This window comes from Pseudopodoces humilis, chromosome 19 (assembly GCF_049639895.1).
Source record: "Pseudopodoces humilis isolate 2021_Gansu_Grassland_sample_001 chromosome 19, ASM4963989v1, whole genome shotgun sequence".
NCBI lineage: Eukaryota > Metazoa > Chordata > Aves > Passeriformes > Paridae > Pseudopodoces > Pseudopodoces humilis.
The window spans coordinates 10,206,641-10,226,400 of record NC_142218.1 but is presented as its reverse complement, the minus strand read 5'-3'; the positions used below and the strand labels follow the sequence as shown (position 1 = coordinate 10,226,400).

General features: G+C 56.2%; 1 protein-coding gene across 2 annotated transcripts in view; it reads right to left on the bottom strand.

Moving 5' to 3' along the window:
* Positions 1–89: 89 nt before the first annotated feature.
* The window catches only part of LAMA5 (laminin subunit alpha 5), an 85,802-nt gene continuing 66,131 nt past the window's right edge, over positions 90–19,760 (bottom strand). For both annotated transcript variants that reach the window (XM_088064576.1, XM_088064577.1), the window contains exons 34-80: positions 19,371–19,582; positions 19,054–19,258; positions 18,756–18,900; positions 18,024–18,164; positions 17,505–17,666; positions 17,267–17,368; positions 17,098–17,181; positions 16,657–16,887; positions 16,106–16,219; positions 15,704–15,831; positions 15,399–15,479; positions 14,780–14,994; positions 14,420–14,520; positions 13,782–13,962; positions 13,408–13,551; positions 13,176–13,327; positions 12,978–13,088; positions 11,927–12,038; positions 11,233–11,403; positions 10,215–10,411; positions 10,012–10,128; positions 9,783–9,937; positions 9,426–9,567; positions 9,087–9,189; positions 8,889–9,002; positions 8,590–8,769; positions 8,128–8,270; positions 7,759–7,935; positions 7,380–7,516; positions 7,147–7,300; positions 6,911–7,044; positions 6,657–6,819; positions 6,079–6,207; positions 5,740–5,891; positions 5,229–5,361; positions 4,816–4,956; positions 4,482–4,612; positions 4,237–4,404; positions 4,012–4,144; positions 3,732–3,889; positions 3,427–3,613; positions 3,047–3,199; positions 2,775–2,934; positions 2,557–2,687; positions 2,369–2,459; positions 1,532–1,651; positions 90–1,421 (exon numbers count right to left, since the gene is read on the bottom strand). In XM_088064576.1, the coding sequence (XP_087920702.1) occupies positions 1,267–1,421; positions 1,532–1,651; positions 2,369–2,459; positions 2,557–2,687; positions 2,775–2,934; positions 3,047–3,199; positions 3,427–3,613; positions 3,732–3,889; positions 4,012–4,144; positions 4,237–4,404; positions 4,482–4,612; positions 4,816–4,956; positions 5,229–5,361; positions 5,740–5,891; positions 6,079–6,207; positions 6,657–6,819; positions 6,911–7,044; positions 7,147–7,300; positions 7,380–7,516; positions 7,759–7,935; positions 8,128–8,270; positions 8,590–8,769; positions 8,889–9,002; positions 9,087–9,189; positions 9,426–9,567; positions 9,783–9,937; positions 10,012–10,128; positions 10,215–10,411; positions 11,233–11,403; positions 11,927–12,038; positions 12,978–13,088; positions 13,176–13,327; positions 13,408–13,551; positions 13,782–13,962; positions 14,420–14,520; positions 14,780–14,994; positions 15,399–15,479; positions 15,704–15,831; positions 16,106–16,219; positions 16,657–16,887; positions 17,098–17,181; positions 17,267–17,368; positions 17,505–17,666; positions 18,024–18,164; positions 18,756–18,900; positions 19,054–19,258; positions 19,371–19,582 (6,850 nt within the window). In that variant the 3' untranslated portion in view covers positions 90–1,266. The remainder of the gene's footprint in view (positions 1,422–1,531; positions 1,652–2,368; positions 2,460–2,556; positions 2,688–2,774; positions 2,935–3,046; positions 3,200–3,426; positions 3,614–3,731; positions 3,890–4,011; positions 4,145–4,236; positions 4,405–4,481; positions 4,613–4,815; positions 4,957–5,228; positions 5,362–5,739; positions 5,892–6,078; positions 6,208–6,656; positions 6,820–6,910; positions 7,045–7,146; positions 7,301–7,379; positions 7,517–7,758; positions 7,936–8,127; positions 8,271–8,589; positions 8,770–8,888; positions 9,003–9,086; positions 9,190–9,425; positions 9,568–9,782; positions 9,938–10,011; positions 10,129–10,214; positions 10,412–11,232; positions 11,404–11,926; positions 12,039–12,977; positions 13,089–13,175; positions 13,328–13,407; positions 13,552–13,781; positions 13,963–14,419; positions 14,521–14,779; positions 14,995–15,398; positions 15,480–15,703; positions 15,832–16,105; positions 16,220–16,656; positions 16,888–17,097; positions 17,182–17,266; positions 17,369–17,504; positions 17,667–18,023; positions 18,165–18,755; positions 18,901–19,053; positions 19,259–19,370; positions 19,583–19,760) is intronic.

The following is a 19,760-nucleotide window of genomic DNA, read 5'->3' as shown; positions in this document are numbered from 1 at the left end:
CCTACAGTGCTGATTATCCCCCTTCCAGCTCATCAGCCTGATGCTCACTTTCCCCAAATAGAGTAGTAACATAAAACTTTATTTGACTCCAAAGTATGTACCAGTGATTTACAAAGACCATCTTTAATACTACAACTTTAAAAACAGGTCATAATTACATTTAAGATGGACATGTTAAAAACCCATTTTACAATATTTACCCCTCATAAAAAAACCCCACAATATAATGATATAAGTTACAAGTCCATTTCAGAAGCAAGATTTTGTCCCCAAGTGGCCAGAGAGATATATATATACACACACAAATATATATATGACGTGTAAGTGCATGAGTGACCTGGGTGTCTTGGGAGAAAAAAGCTGCTTCAAGTGGAGACTGCACTAGAGCAGGGCTGAGGGAGGCTGAGCAGGAGCCAGGGTGGGCGAGGGCCAGGTGCCCCCTGCACACCTGGCCAGATGTGGAGGTAACTTGTCTATTTCTTCCCTTTCTTGCTTCACACAACAGGACTTTTGTCAGTGTATTAACAGTGCTGAATGCAAGTGCAGAGCCAGTGGTGGTTGTGCCTTTCTGCTTGCCCTCAGCAGTTCTCCCAGCCTATTCTGTTCTTGATTCTTATAAATTACTCTGATAAGAAGATGCTAATTCTGCGAACAGAATGTTGTCCAAGTTCCCCCTTGCAGAGCTCTTTGCGTAGCAGTAGCAGGTGAGCTGAGACTGCCTTTGGGGGGAGGTCAAATGTGACCTTGCTTATAAAACCCCAAAACCGACTGAATTAATCCAGTTTGTCCTAATTGCATTTATTATAAACCAGAAACTGCCTGCAGCCTTTATCAGCAGACAGTCTGTGATATTAACAGCCTCAAGTGTTCGGTGAACTAAATCTATGTGTGTTGTACGTGTGGGGTGAAGGGAACAGGATTCAGGACGTGCTGCGGGGCTGCTCTGTGCTCCAGCCCACGCTCCCACCATGAGCCACAGGGCAGCACGAGCCCTGCTGCAGACCCCTGACCACCCGGGAAGGACTCACCTGTCACCACATCCCACTGCAACTTTTTGGTTCTATTTGTGAAACATCCCCAAAGTGCCCCCTTCTCCCCAACCGTCCTCCCCTGCCCTCCTTCCCCTGGGATTTGTGGCCCCTCTGGCCCCGACTTGTGCCCGCAGTCACTGGAGATAGGCGTGTCCCAGCAGGGTCAGTGCTCTCGAGCGGTGACGCCGGGGCCGGAGCAGCGTTCTGTCCCTCAGGCTGCCCGTGGATGTGGCACTCAGAGCACGGGGCAGCCCTTCAGGCCAACAGCGCCCCGGGCAGCCCCGGCTCGAGGCAGGTCCACGTGCCTCTGGTTAATCAGCAGGTTCCTGACACAGCCCACGTATTGAGGGAGGGGATGTAACATCAGCCCTGCGCTGGCCTTGTCTGTCTCTGCGGAAGAAACAAGAAAAAGCAGGCATTAGACCTCTTGCTTGCACCAGGAATAGCATCTCCCTTGTCCTTGGGGTATTTCATCCGGGACCACATCTTTCCCAACTCACCTGGCAGCCCTCCCAGGGAGAAGGTTGCCCTTGTGCTGGGTGCAGGAGGCTGGCTGGGTCCCACTGTGTGGTTGCCTTCTGTGTCCACATCCACCTGGATGGTGTTTTTCCTTTTGGTAACTTCAAAAGAAAACAACAGTCAGTGCTTCCTCTTTACCCATGGGGTAAATACCCACCTCTAGTTGGCTGGACCAGTCTGGCCAGCCTAGACCAGTGCTGGAGCAAGAGCAAAACTACCGGGAGGGTCAAAGGGCCTGGCCCTTGGGAAATGCCCAGAATCTACACAATCTCCCCCAAAACCTCACCCAGTGCAGGCTGAACAAGATGAAGGTTGAAAATAGAGCTGTGCTGAGATGGGGCTGCAGCTGTGCCCCCAAAAAGGGCTTGATGCAAAACAGCACTTGCTCAATGGCAGCTGCACTGAAGGCTGAGCTTCCTGTCTAGGTATGAATCCTGCAGTCCCTGCTCCCAGCTGTGGGCTTGGAGCCCTTTGGACACACTCGACACTAAAGCAAATCGGGCTTTCACTTTAAGCTGGGCACAGTCCAGGATGGATCAAGTCCTGTGGCATGCCCGTGGCCTTGCCAAGCAGCTCCATGAAGTGGAAAAACAACCTGTCTCTCCCACTTACCAGAGCTGACAGCGCTAAGACCAGGCAAGAATTCTTGTTAATTAGGAAATTGACCTCATGGCACCTACAAACTCCCAAATTAAGTGCACATGGCAGGGGGACAGGGCTTAAATTGCTAAGCCTGGGCTTGTCCTGAGCTCCCTTAGGAGATGTGGGCTGAGCAGGGCTGGAGCAGAGGCACAGAACCAGGGCAGCTGTCACCTCACCTGCAATGGTGTGCCACTGCCCGTCGCAGAGAGCTGGGAACGTCACTGACACCGAGGACTCATCAGCCCCAGCACCTGCTCTCACAGTGACCTGGGGAGAGACAAACCATCGGAGCTGGAGAGCTGAGGGACAGGCAGGAGACACCCACTCCCTCTGAAAACCTGTGGGGAAGCCGCCCTCCCAGTACCTTGTTCTCCTCCATGTAGAGCAGGAGATGGTGGCTGCTCCTCGTGCCAATGTGGAAGATGAGGCCAGAGGCACTGCGGGGACGGACCTCCAGCGTCACCTCCAAATCCTGCTCAGTCATCACTGCATCAGCTGGAAGAGAAATGCCACTGGTGAGGAGAGGACCAAGGGGATTCCCGTGGAATGGGATCCTCCTCGTCCCAGGCCGCAGTGGGGTACCTAAGGTGATGGAGCCGCCATCCGCAGCGAAGAAGACGCCGCTCTCCAGTGCACCCTCGTAGCACGGCGTCACCCCAAAAGTGCGTGAGGGGGGACCCAGGGGCCTCCCGTCCAGCTGTGGGTTCCTCAGGCAGCCATCAAAGCTGGAGGCCGATGGAGCCTGTGGAGAGAGGTCACTGAGCAGAGAGGGGAAAAGCTGGGACGCACGAGGTGATGCCATGAGACTGGGAACAGGCTGCGAGGGTGATGCCAAGGGGCTGCCAAGCCCTTACCGGTATGTGAGCCTTGGCTTTTCCAGCTGGGAGCCCCCCCACATACAAGGGGGTCTGGGCCACAAAGAGCCCTGTGGCGGCCACCGCAGCACCCTGGGCTCGCAGCCCATCGATGACCAGCCGGGCCCGGCTCTGGTCTCTGCTGAAGAAGACCTGCAGAGAACAAAGGTCATTACCAAAACTGGGGGGTTCCTGGATTGGAAGGAGCCCCAGGGCTGTGCCCAGGGAAAGGGGGGCTCAGCTCAGAGGTTCAGCCAGCCCTGGCTGTGATTTCACTGTCCCCTTTGCTTTCCTGGGACTGCAGTGCAACTGAGAAGCAATGCCCAGAGCAGGGCTGCCCTGAGCCAACCCCTGCAGGGGCACCGCTGGGTCCCGCTCACCGTGTGCCACCGCCGGTCACGGTACTTGTCCTTGCTGCGGATGCGCAGCCGGCGCCTGCCGACGTCCAGCAGGAACACAAAGCGCCCGTTGGAGACAAAGAGCGCCATGGAGGAGCCCCGCTCGCCCGCCACGTAGAAGAGCAGCCCACTGGAGGAGTTCAGCTTCACCTCCAGGGAGAAATGGGACCTGCAGGGACAGGGAGTGATGGGAGCACCCGGCTCTCCTGCAGCTGCAGGGCACACGTGCTTCCAGGCCACGATCCCAGGGCCAGGTCGGCATGGGGTGGGCACGGGGCGAGGCTCACCTCCACCTGAAGGAGGCCGGGATCTCATCAAACTCCCAGCGGCTGCTCGGGGTCCCCCCGAAGCGGAAGGTGTCCCTGGCAGCGCGGGGCTGGGGCTGCAGCCAGCACAGCCTGTCCTGGTCGTGGCGGCGGCCCTTCGGCACGGGCTTGCCCGGCACCTACACAACGTGCACCAGGGAATGGAGTGAGGGCAGCGTCCCTGCATGTGCCAGCAGAGCTGAGCACTGGCATCTGAGCAGGATGAGGAGGAGGGTGTGGGGAGTTCTGGAGCAGTCGGTACCTTGGGTTTCCGCCTGTCCTTCTTCGGAGCGACTCTGAGCTGCTGCGACTGCTCGCCCAGGGGACAGCTCATGGTGACATTGATGCTCTCCACATTCTGCTGCAGGTCCACCACCATCTGTGGCTCTGACATCCTACGCACGGAGAGAAGAGGCCCTTGTCACACCAGCTGGGAAGGTGGGAAGGGCTGAGCCCTGCTGTGTGCGAGCGGCACGGCGTCACTCACCGCTTGATGAAGACGTTCCCGATGCAGCCGGTGAGGTTGCTGAGAGCACCTGGATCTGCTGAACCCCCGAGCTGGAAGAGCCCACGCCCGTCCTGGCGCCGCTGCCGCCGGCTGGGCCCGGGGCCTGTCCTGGTGTCCTGCAGCTCGTCATCCACGTACAGCCGGACCCTGGGGTGGCAGCAGGGGCTCAGCAGGAGCCTGTGGGCACCCCGGCCCCCCAGCAGCACCCCCGGCAGGACACGTACCCACGGGCATCGCTGTAGAACGCCACGTAGTGGGCCCTGCCATCCGCATAGGCACTGCCAGTGGTGACTTTGCTTCCCAGCAGGTTCAAGGCCAGATGGCCTCTCTGGAGGGACACCTGGCACATCCCCTCCTGCAGAAAGCATCACCCAGAAGCTCAGCAGCTGAGCCCCAAGGAAAAGCCCCACTTCCCCACTGCCCCCCAGGAGCTCAGGGTGCAGATCTCACTGCAGATTCGCATCCTGGCCCTACCAAAATCCCCTCTTTCCCAAGGGGGAGCAGTACCCTCCCCAGCAGCACCACTGCTGGGATATCAGGGGGCCTGCAGGTGCCCACCTGGGTGGAGTGGTGGTAGAGCAGCCCCTCATGCTGGCTTGTCTGGAAGCTGAAGCCGCTGTAGAAGTCCCGCAGCCCCGGCACATCCATCAGAGCCAGGGTCAGGTAGCCATGGCCATGGACGCTAACCGAGCGGGCAACCTGTGAGAGACAGCACAGGGGCAAGGTGGGAGTCTGGCCCTGGCCTTGCTGGGGTGCTGGGAGATGAGTGAGAAGCTCTGGTTCCCTGCTGGGTCTGGCTGTTGCTATGGCCAACCATGTAGAGCAAGCACCTCACCACGACCCCTCTGCACTGGAGGTTTATGATTATTTCTGTGTGAGTGAGGGGAGACAGGGCCTGTCCTGGGGGTCCTGCACTCCCTGACAGACCCCTCCCCAGCATGCTGGCCGGGCTGCCAGGGATTTGTGCTCACCAGGAGGTCCGAGGTGCACCCGTAGCTGACGCCCACGGTGCTCATGCGTTTCAGGTCGACGTACTTGCCAAGAGCCTTCAAGCCCTTCATGCAGCCCCGGATGGGCCCCCCCGTGGGGAAGAGAGATTTCAAACTGCAGGAGAAGCAGACAGTGTTAACAGGGACAGCCCCAGGCAGGGCACAGCCCTGGGCAGGATCTGGCAGCTCTTCAGGCAAGGTGACTGGAATAAATTGTGATGGTCATGGGTATCTCCAGTGTCAAAGCTGCTCTGAAACACGCAACACGGCAAAGGAGGACTTGGTGACACCCATCAGCATCTCATTCCTCACCAGGGATGGAAATGTTACCATCCTTAAAAGCTCAGGATGATGGACAGGGAGAGAAAAATTTCCCCCACAGTTTCAGCAGGGTTCCAACAGCCCCAGATGTGGCTGAGAAAGCGCCAGGGCCACCACCAGGGACTCGAGGGGAACGTGCTGATTGTCCCACCCCACTGCAGGCTGGACCCACCTGGGGGGCAGCACAGCTGGGGGCACACCCCCCAGGTAGTAGGAGACAGCGTTCTCCAGGGAGTTCTCCTGCTCCACCACAAAGATGGTGAGGCGCTCCACCCGCACCAGGATGCGCTTCTTGTTGTTCATTTTGAGGAGGAAAATCTGGATCTGGAGACAGAGTGAGAAATGGTCCATCAGTCTGGGGCAGTCTATCCACTACAGAGGGCAGGACGAAGTGTTTAGTTAATGGCTCAAGGAAAAAAACTTGCAGCCCTTCCCCCTTCAACAAGGGTCCATGTGCCTCCCCACCCTGCCTGAGGAGCCCCCCTTCCAAGTGAGCCCCATTCCCTCTTACCGCTTTGTTTGTGGTGCTGCTGATGGTGAGGAAGGAGGAGTTGCTTGGTTTTGCCATCTCCAGGCCAGAGCTGAAATCATAGTAAAGAGCCAGCTTCCCATCCCGGATGGCCAGACACAGGAATTGACCCTGGGGGAGGCAGGATGGACACTCAGCAGGTATCCAGGATGCACCTGTGGCACTGAGCCCACCTGCCCTTTAGCACTGGTCGGAGCAGGTCCCACTTCCAGTGCCCTGGTCACAGTTATTTGGGATTTATCTTCAAACAGCAGCCCTGTGCTGGGGCACAAGGTTAACACTGCAAGCTGGAAACGCTCCTTGCAGCACTGCCTGTGCAAGTGAACCCTCACCCGGCTTGGATGGTCTCCAAGTTCTGGGGAAGTGACTGCTGAGAGGTTTGAGTGCAATCCTCTCATGGCTTTTAACAACAGTGCTGGAATCCTGCTCCAAGCAGCCCTGAGATCTCCAAAGCTCTCCTCTCCCCACTGTCCCGAACTGGGAACGCCAGCAAGCAGGCCTGGGATTGTCCCAGCCCACCCACTGAGGGATGAAGGCTCCCCAGGGGAGCAAGCACCTGCCTGGTTCTCCAGGAAGAAGATGATGCCGTTGTAGGAGACCACCCGGATCTCCTGCTCGAAGCGCTTGGTCGTGCCGAACTGACTCTCAAACTTGATCTCCGCGTAACCGGTGCCATCGAAGTAGGAGCCGTCAGTGAGCCAGGGGTCTCCTGTGGACTTGGACCTGAGACACACAAGAGGCATCAATCCCAAGCTGTGTGCCACGCCTGGAGCACGCAGAGCTGAGGCCAGTGCCCTGGAGCAGGACTGCCCACCTCGCGCAGGGTTTCTCGGCAGCCGTGTCCAGCTCGAAGGTGTGCTGGAAGTTGTACAGGCTCACCACCTCCTCGTTCAGCGTGTCCAGCTCCAGGCACCCACGGTAGTTGGGATAGCGCAAAGCAGGAGGAGGCTGGGAATGAAGCCCAACAGTTAAACAGGTTTTCCCTCCTGTAAGAACCTCCAAAGGCATCGCTGACACCTCCTAAAGCCCGCTCCCCCGTCCCTGCCTCACCGTGAAGCTGGAGGGGTAGCCCCCCACGTAGAAGACCACGTTGTGCGGGTCCAGGTTGAGCAGCCCCTGCTCTCCCTTGGCCACGCTGTCTCCCTTGATCTCGTGCACCCTCTGCCTCTCCACGATCACCGACATGTGTCCGTACTGCAGGATCCTGCAGCAGGGAGGGATGGTCAAGGCCAGGGGAGGCCCCCAAAGGAGAAGACCCTGCCCTCCCTGAGCAAAGGCCCTACCTGTTGATGCTGATGGTGACAAACTGCTCCCCGATATCCTCGTCGACACTCAGGGAGGTTGGTTCCTCATCTCCCAGTTTGTAGATCCAATGCACTCTGTGGTCCTTGAGCACAATGCCCAGGTAGTCTCCAGTGGCCTGAACTCAGGGAGAGACAGGGCTTCGTGTTGGCATTTGGGACAGGCAGGAGCTCTCCCTGATGCTCCCAGGGCTGCACTGGACAAACAGCCCCTTTTCTACTCCCCACCCAGGCTGACAGCTGCATCCAGGGGCTTTGTGTTCCCCACAAAGACACCCAGGGACAAGGTGAGGGGCTGATGTCCAGGCATGGACATCATTGATGCACCAAGGGCTCACTCCACCCTCTGGCCCCATCTCACCTCTTGGCTGCCCAGGTACAACACAAACCGCCCCTCCTCTGCCTCGTCCTGCCGGCTCCTGGGCTCGGGGTTTTGGATGTAGAATTTGAGGGATGTGTAGGCTGCTAAATCCTGCAGATTGCTGGGCATCCGGACCTGCACCCCTGAGCTGCCGTTGAACTTCATGGGCACTTTCACCTGTAGGGAGAGAAGTGCAGCCCTTGTGGCACTGAACCTGCTACCACCTGTCTGGTCACTGCCAGTTCTACCAAATCCCCACGAGAAAGGGCCACAAACACCCTCCACTTTGCATGCTACCCTCAGGTAAGCCCTCCTGCACCCCAGGCCCACAGCACACCGTGCCCAGCCCTCACTCTCCCCTGAGCTCACCTTGCTGGCGGCGTTCCTCGCCTGTGTGATGAGCTGCCGGATCCTCACGATGTTCTCTGACACGGTGGCATTTTTGTTCCTCCTGTTCTCCAAGCTGCTCAGCTTCTCCAGCAGCAGAGGAATGGTGCTTTCCAGGCTGGACACTGGGGTGCCAGGAGTTTTGGAGGTTAGCAAGGAGGGGAAATGTGAAAGGCAGTTTGAGAAATGTAAGTCACAGCAGTGGTAGCTGGGAGCAGTCACAGAGAGATCCCCCTAAATCCATCAGCCTTGAGGGGGTCTGAGAATGCCCCAGTGCATGTAACCTCGTGCAGTAAAGCTACAGGTGATACAGACATTGCAGGACAGGTTAAAATAAAAGGACCAGGACTTAAAGCATCCAGTATTGGCTAACTCCCTCTGCTCTTGACCTGGAGCTCTGGGGGTATCTGTGCATGCAGATAGCACACCAGGCTCAGCACTCACCAGATTTCCTGGCATCCTGGACTGCCTGGTTCAGATCTTCATTTCTGAGGCCTCCATACTGGTTTTTCCACTCATCCAGGTTCTTCTTCATGCTGCTCAAGGTATCCTCCACTCTTGCAGCTGTTTCGTTGGCCTCAGCAGCAGCTGCTTTGGCATTCTGGATTGTGTCCTTTGTGTCCTCTGCAAAGAAAGAAATATCTCTGAGGTGTCCAGGAGCAGGCAGGGAACACCCTTGGGTCACAGTCAATGCATAGAGAAGGGAGCAGAGAGAGAATCAGTCCAGCTACCCCAGAACAAACCTTGCTCCCTGCCCAGCATGTCCTGCACAGCCTGGAGCTGGGTCAGGAGCTGCTCCTTCCTTGCACGGAGGTCAGCCAGCTTGTCCTTTGCTGTCTGCAGAGTGCCTTTAATAGCTGCAATTAAAGAAATGCACATGCTGTTTGCTGGAGCTCAATCCAGCCCAAAGGACATCAGATCCTGTGAGAAGACTCTCTCACCCCCATTAAGTTTGCTCTGCTGTCTCCTCGCAGCCTCCTCCAGGCTGCTACTGTTCCTCTTCAGGGTTCTAGAGGTGGCCCCGAGGTCTTCTGATATGACATTCTGTGAAACAAACATGTGACTCTGAAGAGGAGTTCAAATCTCTGGCTCTGACTGCACACAAAAATGCTCATTCAGAGCACTGCTCAACTGCAGTGGGGTGTGACAGGGAGACCCAAACTGACTCTGGCCCCAGCTGTGGCAGACTCTGCTCTCAGACACAGAGCACAGGGCCCATGGGCCAGAAGGAAGGGAGTTTGTTCTTTGCCTGTCTTTACAGGGCTCCCCACAGCACATACCCTCAGGGCCTCGCTGGCTGCCTTGTCAGCATCGTGGGCTGCTTGCTCTGCTTTCCTCACAGCTTCAATGATGCTGGCGTAGGCATTGGAGGCATCGACCGCCCGCTGGATAAAGCCATCCTGGTTTGTGTCCTGGATAATGCTGTGTTGGAAGATGAAGCCATCAAGTCCAGGGAGAACACTCAGGCTCTTGTCCATGCCCCCACACACAAACCCCTCTGGGCTGCTCAGCACAATGTGTGCTCCAGTAGAAAACTGGAGGTGATACTCTGCTGTTCCCTGCCACGGTGGGGCTGCAGTTTCCCCAGCTCTGGTAGGACACAGCCTGACTAGAGAGGGTCAGGACAGGTGCCTCACCCAGACAGGTTCCTTGCGAGTTCATCCAGGAGCCGGGCGTGCTCCTCTGCCTGCTCCACGATGGGGATCTTGCTGCTGGCCGGGGAGAACTTCTTGACCCGCTCGGTCAGGGGCAGCTTCGCCCCATCCAGCAGCGCCGCCAGCTTCTCGTACGCCTGCAAGGACACCTGTCACTGCTGAGGACTGCCACACCTCCCTCTGCCCACGCCAAAGTGTCTCTGCCACTCACCTCCTTTGCACGCTCCATCATCTGCAGGAAGTCAGAGATCTGGGCAAGGGCATCCTTGGCCATCTGCAGGGTCTCCTGCACCAGCACATGCTGCTTTTGGAGCTCCTGGCTCTTTTGCTGGACACAAAGACCCAGGGTTAGGGACCAGCAGGGCTGGGACAGCCACCCCTCACTGCATGGCCAGGAATGTGGTGAAGATCTACCTGACTCTCCTCCAGGTTGTTTCGGTTCAGGCTGTTCAAGTCCTCTGTCTGCCTGGTTTTGTTGACGGCCTCGTTGAGGGCATCGCGCAGATCCATGAGCTGGGAACTGTGCTGGGCCAGCCGCTCCTGGATGCTGCTCACCAGGTCCTGGTTGGACTGCCAGCGGGCATGCAGCTCGCTCCTCACCCGGTGCAGCACTGGGGAGGGGGGGATGACAATTCAGTTCTCCTTCCTGTGTTAAACAGACTCCTTCTGTGCCTCTAAAGCCTGGCTCCTGGTCTCACTAGGCACATATCAAGGCCAGAAGTGACCACCTTCCATCCCTCCTTCCTTCTCAGCCTAGATAGCACATGATCTTGCCCCTGACTGTTTCCAAACCCTCAGTGCTGGTGAGAGATGGGATCTCTTTCAAAGACACAGCCATGCCTGAAAAGCTCCAGATGATGGAGCAACCTCACCTAAGGCCTTGATTACTTCCACTGTGAAAAATTACTTATTTCCAACAAGAACTACTTTAAAATTCCAGCTTTTAGCTGCCGAGTTGTTTTGACAGGTCCTGTTAATTAGAAGTGTTCTCTTCCTGCAGTGCCAGCATCCCTGCTTGGGCTCACTGCTCTCACTCCTGCAAGGATGCCCCCAGGACAGCACAGCTACTGTGGGTGCTGGCAGCTGGCTGTTACTCTAGTGGGGACAGCAAATAGGAAGAAACATGGTGTGATTTATTCCCATCCATGTGTGGTGTGAATACATCACATAATAATGGTGATTCCTGGTTCTAAGTGTTGTCATTTTTGTTCATCAAACAGAACTACCCAGTTAGTTCTGCCTTAAGGGAAAAGGAACCACAAATTATCCCGTTGGAATGTCACAGGGGACTCTGAAACTCCTTTTAAAATTGCTGGGGTGCTTGGTTTTTAACAGTGCTCTCTAAATACGACCACAATGTGCAGTGTCTGTGTGAGCTCCAAGCCAGACCCATCAGGATCTGGGCAGCCCTGGGCCACTGAGCTGGACTCACACTTTTGTGCCTCTTCGTGCTCATGCCTTGCCAGCTCCTCCTGGGCTCCCAGGCTCCTCTCCTTCATCTCCCTCAGCATCCTTTCCACCTCAGCCATCTTCTGCCGGAGCTCCTCGCTGGACGTGGTGCTGGCGTTCGCTGCCCCGAACCTGGCCATCTGCCGCAGCAGGTCTGCACAGAAACCACAGCCCCTGACACACTGACCAAACCAGGTCCTTCACAATTCCCTCAGGTCCTTCTCCTCACAGACCACGGACAGCTTCCAGGCAGCAAATTGCTTGAGATCACCCAGAGGCAGTGCCCCATGTTTCTGCCTCCTTGGCACCACCAGCAACACACACTACATCCTGAGCATCCTTCTGTGGCTTTGCCTCCTCTCCCAGATCCAGCCACTCTGTTTTGCTCAATTTCTCCTGAAGCTGCAGTGAAGACTGCCCCTGTTTAATACATTTTAGTAACATTTGTGGAAGTTTAATTTGGTTTTTCCCCAGATTTGTGTTTAGCCAAGCAGCTGAGACTCACAATAAGCCTGGTCAGAGTAAAAGCTGGGATTCTACAGGGATCTTAATTTGCATTTTCCCTTGCTCTCTCCATGGCTTTTTTTAAGCACTGCAGTACTTGGCAGTGGTTGAAACCAAGAGCATGGCATATCACAGTGGAAAAAACCCCAAAGTGAAGACCCTTCTTGACATGCCTGCAATGTCCCTCTGGATGCTCTGGATGTGCAGCAGGAGCTGTTCCCCCCTCTGGTACATGTCCCTCGTGTGCTGCTCAACACGACTCGCCTCTCTGTGAGTCATGGTCATCTGCAACAAAAACACTCGTTTAGCTCAAGTATGAGATGGTATTTCATGTGATTTGTCAGTGGGACTGTTGCTCCCAAAAGGCACACAAGGCTTGGGAATGTGCAGCTTGTGAGGTCCTTGAACGAGCCTGCCCCATGCTGCTGTCCTACAATGCACTGAAGGATGATCTTATTTAGCACCTTCAGAGAAGCACAAGTATTAAATACAGCTCCAATGCATCAGGCTCTGGACACTGGAACAATCCCAACACCACAGAGTTCAGCACTGTTCTGTGCTCTTAACTCAGGACAAGCCCCAAAGCCTGGAGCCAGGCACACCTGGGTCCTGATCAAGAGACAAGGGGCTGCAGTCTGGCTGTTGGTAACACACAGGGGCAGTTTGTCTTTGCAGCTCTCTGGGGAGGTATGTCATCAAGCAGAGATTTTTCCCTCTCCCTAAGATTGGAAGCACTTAAGCAGTTTATAAATCAAATCAAATCAAATCAAATCAAATCAAATCAAATCAAATCAAATCAAATCAAATCAAACATTGCTCAGTTTGTAAGTTCTCTGAAGACACAACTGCTAGGTTTTAGACTGGATATAGATTCCATCCATGATGGACCCAGATGTTTTATGTTCCTTACCTGTATGCCCCTTCTATAAATGATAGATGTATCTTCTATAAATGATACTTGATTGAATTTACTTTTACTGCTTAAAGTTGTAGCCACCTCAAAAGCAAGCAGTAAATCAAAAACTACCAGTATCAAGAGATGTTTAATAGCTCTCTAAGGGAGAAAAGCAGGTAATCCAGCTTGAGCACATAACACTGCAACTTAGCTCTGGTTGAGCAGAAGATCCAACCTGTCTGAACTAAGCTCCCCACAACCTTCAAAGCCCTTGGTTTGGTAAAAGGGGGACTTGTGTTCTGGCAAAGGAAGATGGAGAAATACCCTACTTTGTGCTGCAGCGCATTCAGGTCCTGTGTGAGGTCCATGTTCTCATCCTCCAGCTCATCAGCCCTTTGCCTGACCCTGCTCATGGCTCGGTGGTACTCACGGAGCTGGTTCTAGGAAATAAAAAAAACCCAAGAGGCTAAATCAAGCCAACTGGCCAGGGAACATGGGCAGGAGGTGATGTGAAACCTTCCACATACAGCAATGGCCATTATGGTGCTGTTGAGGCCATGGAGGCGAGCCCAGGCGATGGAGCTGGCATTGAGGGTGACCAGCTGGCCGCGGATGGACGGGAAGGACATCTCGATGCTCTGCAGGTCCTCCAGCAGGAGCAGGACACAGCTGTCACACACTGCAGAGGAACACAGCAGTCAGCACAGGCCCTCTCCTGGGTTTCCCTCTCCTCTTTCCCCAGGACAGTGGGACACAGACCTTCACACTTCATGCTGTCGGGGCCGTTTGCCACCAGGACCTCATGCTCGCGCAGGCAGACGTCACACTGCTTCCCCGTGAGCCCGCTGGGGCACGTGCACTCCCCAGTGCGAGGGTCACAGGAACCCCCTCTGCACTCACACTCTGCAGGGTCGAGTAACAGAGAGTCATTTTGTGCTTTTACCACTCTGGAGAGAGGGGAAGGAGCGGTTTTATTCCAGCTGTGCTCACCCACACGCCGCTGCCAGGGCTTCCCTGTGCAATGCAGCGACGTGTACAGGCCCTCAGACAGCTGCCAGCTGTTTTCTGCCTTCAACAGCTGGACCAGCAGCACAGCCCTGTCCCAGTGCCCCTGGCTGGGACCCCACACTCACTTGTGCAGCCGTGCTGGCCGAAGCCCCAGTAGCCCGGGGCGCACTGGTGGCAGCGCGCGCCGCTGACGCCGGGCAAGCAGCTGCACTGGCCGCTCTGCACGTGGCAGCTGCTCCCCACGGCACCCATGTCACAGTCACACCTCCGGCAGCCCGAGCATCCCTCAAAGCCGTAGGATCCCTCCTAGGGAAAAGCAGGACATGGATGCCCTGGTCAGCAAGTGTGCCTCTCTCCTGGGTCAGTGATGGGGGACCCAGGCTTTCCTTTCTGGGTGTGTTTTGAGAGCCACAAAACTCAAAGTAACATGGTAAAGATGTGGAGCTGCAGCAAGAACACAGACACATCATGGCACTGCCCTGTGAACCTGCCCTTGCCCAAGCTGGATCACTCAGGAAAACCTTAGTTACTTAGTTACTGCAGTTTCCCAAATGATGCCACTTTACTGGAATGCTGCCTCCACTGCTTGCTGCCAGACCTTTAATCAGCTTTTGCCGTGTACGGCACAGCTGGAGCAAATGCAGTCTTCATCAACTGGCAGCCAGCCCTGCTCTGCTCACAGGCCTGGGGGATGACACACCAGGGCTGCCCCTCATCCCCATGACATGGACAGGCACCATCCCAGCAGCCAGGTGACACTCACCTCGCAGCGGTCACAGTGCTGGCCCGTCACTCCAGTCTTGCAGAAGCACTGGCCAGTCTGTGGATGGCAGGAGTCAGTCCCACAAGGCGAACAGTTGCACTCTGCCAGGATAAAATACAGCCAGTATTACACTGAAGAGCCTGTCAGCTACTCACAACACTTACTGCTAACAGGGAAGCCTCTTTCCCCCTTATCTACCAGTCAAAGTTAAGACAGAGCCTCTCTCCATTTGCTTCTCACAACAACTTATTCCCATGGCCCCTTCTGCAAGCTGCATTAGGGCTGCTGTTCCTCAGAGAGAGAGGAGCAGTGCTGGGAACTGCTCCCCTTGCCCCTGGGCTGGCTGCCAGCCCCACTCACGTGTGCAGTTCTTGGCTACCACAGCATCCCCATAGTAGCCGGGCGCGCAGAGCTCGCAGCGCGGGCCGGCCGTGTGGTGCATGCAGCCCGAGCAGGCGCCTGTCAGGGAGTCACAGCTGCTGAACAGCATGTTTGGATCCGTGTTCCCACTGCAGTCACAGGGCTGGCACGAGCTGCCAATCACCAGGGGGTTGCCGTAGTATCCCGGGGCACACCTGGAGAAACACAAGTTGCAACGGAGTGAGGATCCTGCGGCTCGCGCCTGCACCGTGCACTGGAGTTGCACAACTGGAACAGTGTGAGCATCCAACACTTGTAACTGCTGCAGCCCTCAGGGATCTCAGTGTTTTGCCTCATGATACCTCAGAAAGGTGCCTTTATCACAGGCTGCAAGTCGTGGCAAAGCACACCTAAGTCACACACCCACAGTAACAGAATTTCAGCAGTTGGGTATTTGCAGGCTGAAAAGGACTGAGGGAAATGCTGCCAGAACAAAGCACACAGGGGCAGAGCCAACTGTTTTTGCTGCAGTCCTTAAGCAGACAACTTCTCTGCCACAGCAGTGGCTGTACAAAGTTGGTGTCTGAGGCGCCCCCAAACACGGCTGCCGCTCCCTTACCGCTCACAGTTTGGTCCAGCGTAGCCTGGCTTGCAGAGGCACTGCATGTTGGAACCCTTGTGGACACAGCCAACAGCAAAACTGCAATGAGAATGGGGACACAGGGAGGAGCAGTTACTCCTGATGTGGTGCCAGGGGAGCTGCTCACTCATTGTGGGCTGTTGGGGCTGTGGGGAAGAGGCCATGAACATGGTTTGGGGGCAAGGACAAGGCTGGCATTGGGACACCTGTCCTGGTGGGGCACAGCGTGGTTCCAGAGATTAAACAGTGAGGCCAAACAGGCAATCCCGTCCTGGGGTGCTTACTTGTTGGAGGCAACTGAAAGAGGGCATGGGCACCCAACACACTGCAGGGGCTCTTGGGCAGAGGGGCTGCCCATGTAGCCGTCCTTGCATCGCTCACAGTGGTCTCCCTCTGTGTTGTGCTGGCAGTTCTGCAAGGAAAAGGAAAGCCCTGGGCTCAGCACTGACAACAAGGAATGGTGGATGCACTAAAAATTCTCCATCAGGATGCCTCAGCCCTTCCCCTCTCCCACAACTGCCTTGCACCCTAAGCTGACCCTGAGCAGGGTCTCCACTGAAACAGTGAAGCCAATGCTCTGACTCAGAAATGGTTCTGCCAGCCCAGTTAGTACGTAAAGAACTTTTGAATCACATGCTACAGACCTCTTAACTCCAAAATATCACACTGTCCCACTGTTTACTTACAAGGCATATCCCAGAGCCTGGCAGGCACTGATCTGAGTGGCCATTGCAATGGCAGGGGATGCATTTTCCCAGAAAGAGCCCCTTGGTGTCCCTGTAGTAACCTGGAGCACATTCCTGAGGAGGCAGAAAAAGGCAGAGATCTGAAAAACAGCCTGATACTTTTGGGAAAAGCAAAGAAACTAAATTAGTTTCCATGACAGAATTCCCACTGGGTTGTACTGATGGAGAAAAGATTATAAGCAAGGATGAAGATTTTTCAGCGCAGTTCCTCCCTGCTCCTTTTAAGCAGGAGAGAACTGGCCAGAGAGAAGGACCCATTCCAAGGTACTGCAACACCTGAATGATTTCCCCATCATGTCCCTTCCACAAAGGCAGATGAAACTTTTGCACCTCTCCCAAGTGCACGGCGTTGTGATGGAGAAACGTTCCTTCCTTCGGAACAAGCCAAGCTGTCACTTCAACTGAAGCCTTTAAGAGCCAGCTTGGAGGCAGCTGGTACCCAAAACATGACTGTGTGACCCCTGTGACTGAACAGCACAGTTCCCCCTTACCTGGCAGGAGTCTCCCTGGTAGTTAGCTGGGCAGAAGCACAGCTCCACGTTGCTGGCACGGATGCCTGTGGCTGTGTCTGTTGCCATCTCCAGCACCACACGGTGCAGGGACACGGAGGAAGAGAGCTGGGAGAAGAGTGCTCGGATCTGCAGCTGCTCCAGGTTTGCCAGCACCATCATGAGCTCCTCTCTGGACACAGGGTTGTGAGTCTCTGTGTGCCTGAAGTTGCCCTGGTGGGAGGAGAGCTGACATTACTGGCAGGAAGCACAGGCACCTGAACATCCAGCCCAGCCTCCACATCCCTGCTGCTGGAATCTTTCCCCTTTGCATCAGCCCTGCAGCACCTAGATGCTGAGCTCAAAGCAGCTTCCCCTCTGTCTGCATGAGGTCCTGTTCTTTCCTGCATTATAAGAGCACTTCATTTCTGTGTGCAAGCTCACCTCCACCAGCTGCAGCCTGCCTTTGTGAGCCTCCCCTGGGGACGGGTAGGCGCCTTCCAGAAACATGATGCTCATCTGATTTCCCTGGGAAAAGCAAGGAAAGTGTCAGTCATCACCTCATCCTGCTCCTGCACTAGCAGGGAGCACCAGGGAATTTCTTGGGCTGCACCTTCAGGATCACGTCTGGCCGGGACTCCATGGGAATGAACACGTCACCCCTGCGAGGGTTGGAGTGCAGCTCATAGCGAAGGTGTCCTCCATAGGAGGAAACCTGAGGGAGACACAAATCCCAGACGTTGCTGCAAGTCCACACCACTGAGACAAGATAGAGTGTGCTCAACTGGAGTGTGAGCAGTGCCTCCATGTCAGGCTGCTGGTGAGGTCAGGGTGGTTCCCCATTCTCTTACCTGGTCCCCAAGGTAGGAGCTGGGTGCAACCCAGTAGAGCTCCTGGTAGGCATCTGGGAGGTTTTTGAGGTCAGCAGTGACGAGCTGCTCCCGTGGGCTCAGAGCTGTCGGCACTTCGTGGCGGTCGCTGCTCAGCAAGACCCACCCATTCATGTCGACAAACTGGAGGGGAAGAGCAACTGTGGGTCTTCTAGTGGAGTTACAGAAAGCATTTGGGTGTTGATGCTCCAGAAGAACAGGTCCCAGAGCAGCAGAAAGGGGAGTAACAGGCAGGCTCACACCTCACATGCATCCTGATGAAGCCACAGGAAAGCTGATCATCACCCCCGCCCAGCACATGAGACCCCAGAGACCAGGAAAAGGGGCTGAAAGCAGGAGAGGGGCAGCAGGGAGTCACAGATACTCCTCACGATGTATCTTCAGTAGGATGAACGCAGGACAGACCCAAGGGCAGCAGGGAGCCAGGTGGATAGGAACACACCTGACCTGCAGGCTCTGGTGGCCCCCAGCCCCTCTCACCTCAGCTCGGTGCTTCTCGGCGCTGCGGCAGCGATCGGTCGCACCAAAGCAGAAACATTTGGTGCAGCCCTTGGGGTTGGTGGCATCCAAAGAAAATGTCCCCAGGCGGCACTGGTCACACCTCAGGCCCTCCACATTTTCCTGAAAGACAAGCAAAGCTCAACAGCTTCAGCAGTTTCTCACAAGGCCTCAGTGGAGGACAGGGATGGCTGTCTGAGTGACCAAAGGACAATGCTGTGATGCTGGAAGATGTTAAAGCAGTCCCCCAAACAGGTTTGCTTGTACAGCACCCACCAAACATTAGATTCTCCTAGAGGAAGCACTTGTAAGCTCTACAAAGAGGCTGGAGCAGGCAACTCAAGAAGCTGTTTGAGTTACTCTGCTGACATGGAGCCAAGGAGCCAATAGGGCTGACAACTCCACCTGTAACAAGCTCAGACACAGGGCTGGACTCAGACTGGCCATCTCCCCCAGTGACAGCCAAAGAGTGAACCTTCATGGCCAGGAAGGATGAGGAGGTAAGAGCTTTCCAGGGTGCTCTGAACCCACCACCCCATGGGGCAGGCTGGCTGCAGCTCAGGCAGGCACTGAGTGGCCTCAGGCACAGCTCAGGCACATTTCTTGTGCCTCCCTGCTCCCTCTGGCACGCTGGGCACACACACAACCCCTGCCAGAGCAGGAGAGTTGAGCCTGAAGGAGAAAGGCATCACATGGAGGCCCTGGGGGACTGACCTTGCAGTGACACTGCCCTGTGACCGGGTCACACACGCTCGCTTCGGTGCCAGCCTGGTGGCAGTCACACCGCCGGCACTCGGGGTAGTGGTGGTAGCCAGGGGCACAGAGGTCACACTGTCGCCCGATGATGTTGGGCTTGCACCTGGGTGGACACAAGAGCCAGAAGAGCTTTCAGAGCTTTTCTCACCCCCATTCTGCACATTCCCTCCCTTCAGCTTGCCAAGGTGTCCCATCACTCCAGCAGGGACCAGGGATGCTGCCAGATGTCCCCGGCGCCAGGATGGGGCTCCCTCACCTGCACTGCCCGCTGTCCACGTCACAGCCTGGCTCTGTCAGCTCCTGCACGCCGGGCTGGGAGCAGTTGCAGTCCTCACAGCCGATGAGGGGGTGGCAGCCGAAGGTTTGGGGCTCACAAACAACACACTCCGGCTTCAGGGTGTGGGGAGGGCAGATGCACTGCCCTGTCACTTCATCACAGAGACGTGTCCCGCAGTCACAGGCTGCAAGGGGCAGAAAGAGGCTGGGTTTGGGTGAGCCAGACCCAGGAACCCGAGGCAAGCGTGGGGAACGGCCAGAGAGCCAGCGCCGGGCAGGCGCAGCGGGAGAACTCACGCCTGCAGTTGGGGAAGCCCCAGTAGCCGGTGGCACAGCGGGAGCACTCGCGGCCGATGACGTTGGACTTGCAGGGACACTGTCCCCCGAAGGGCTGGCACTGGCTGCCCCGTGACCCGGCCTCGTGGCAGCGGCACGGCTGCGCCCCGTTGTTGTAGAAGAGGGAGAGTGAGATGGCAGAGTCGCGGCAGAACCTCGAGGAGCTGCTGGGGCTGCAGGGGAAGGCGGGAGGAGTCAGTGCTGCACATCCCCACAGCCTCCCCAGCACCCCAAAGCCAGCATCTCCTGCAGCCACGGGAGGGAGTGCCCTGTGGCGCTGAGAGCTCCCAAATACCCATGTTTGGTCAACAGAAGGAAAACCTCAAGCAGCCCCCTCCCTGCCACACGTGA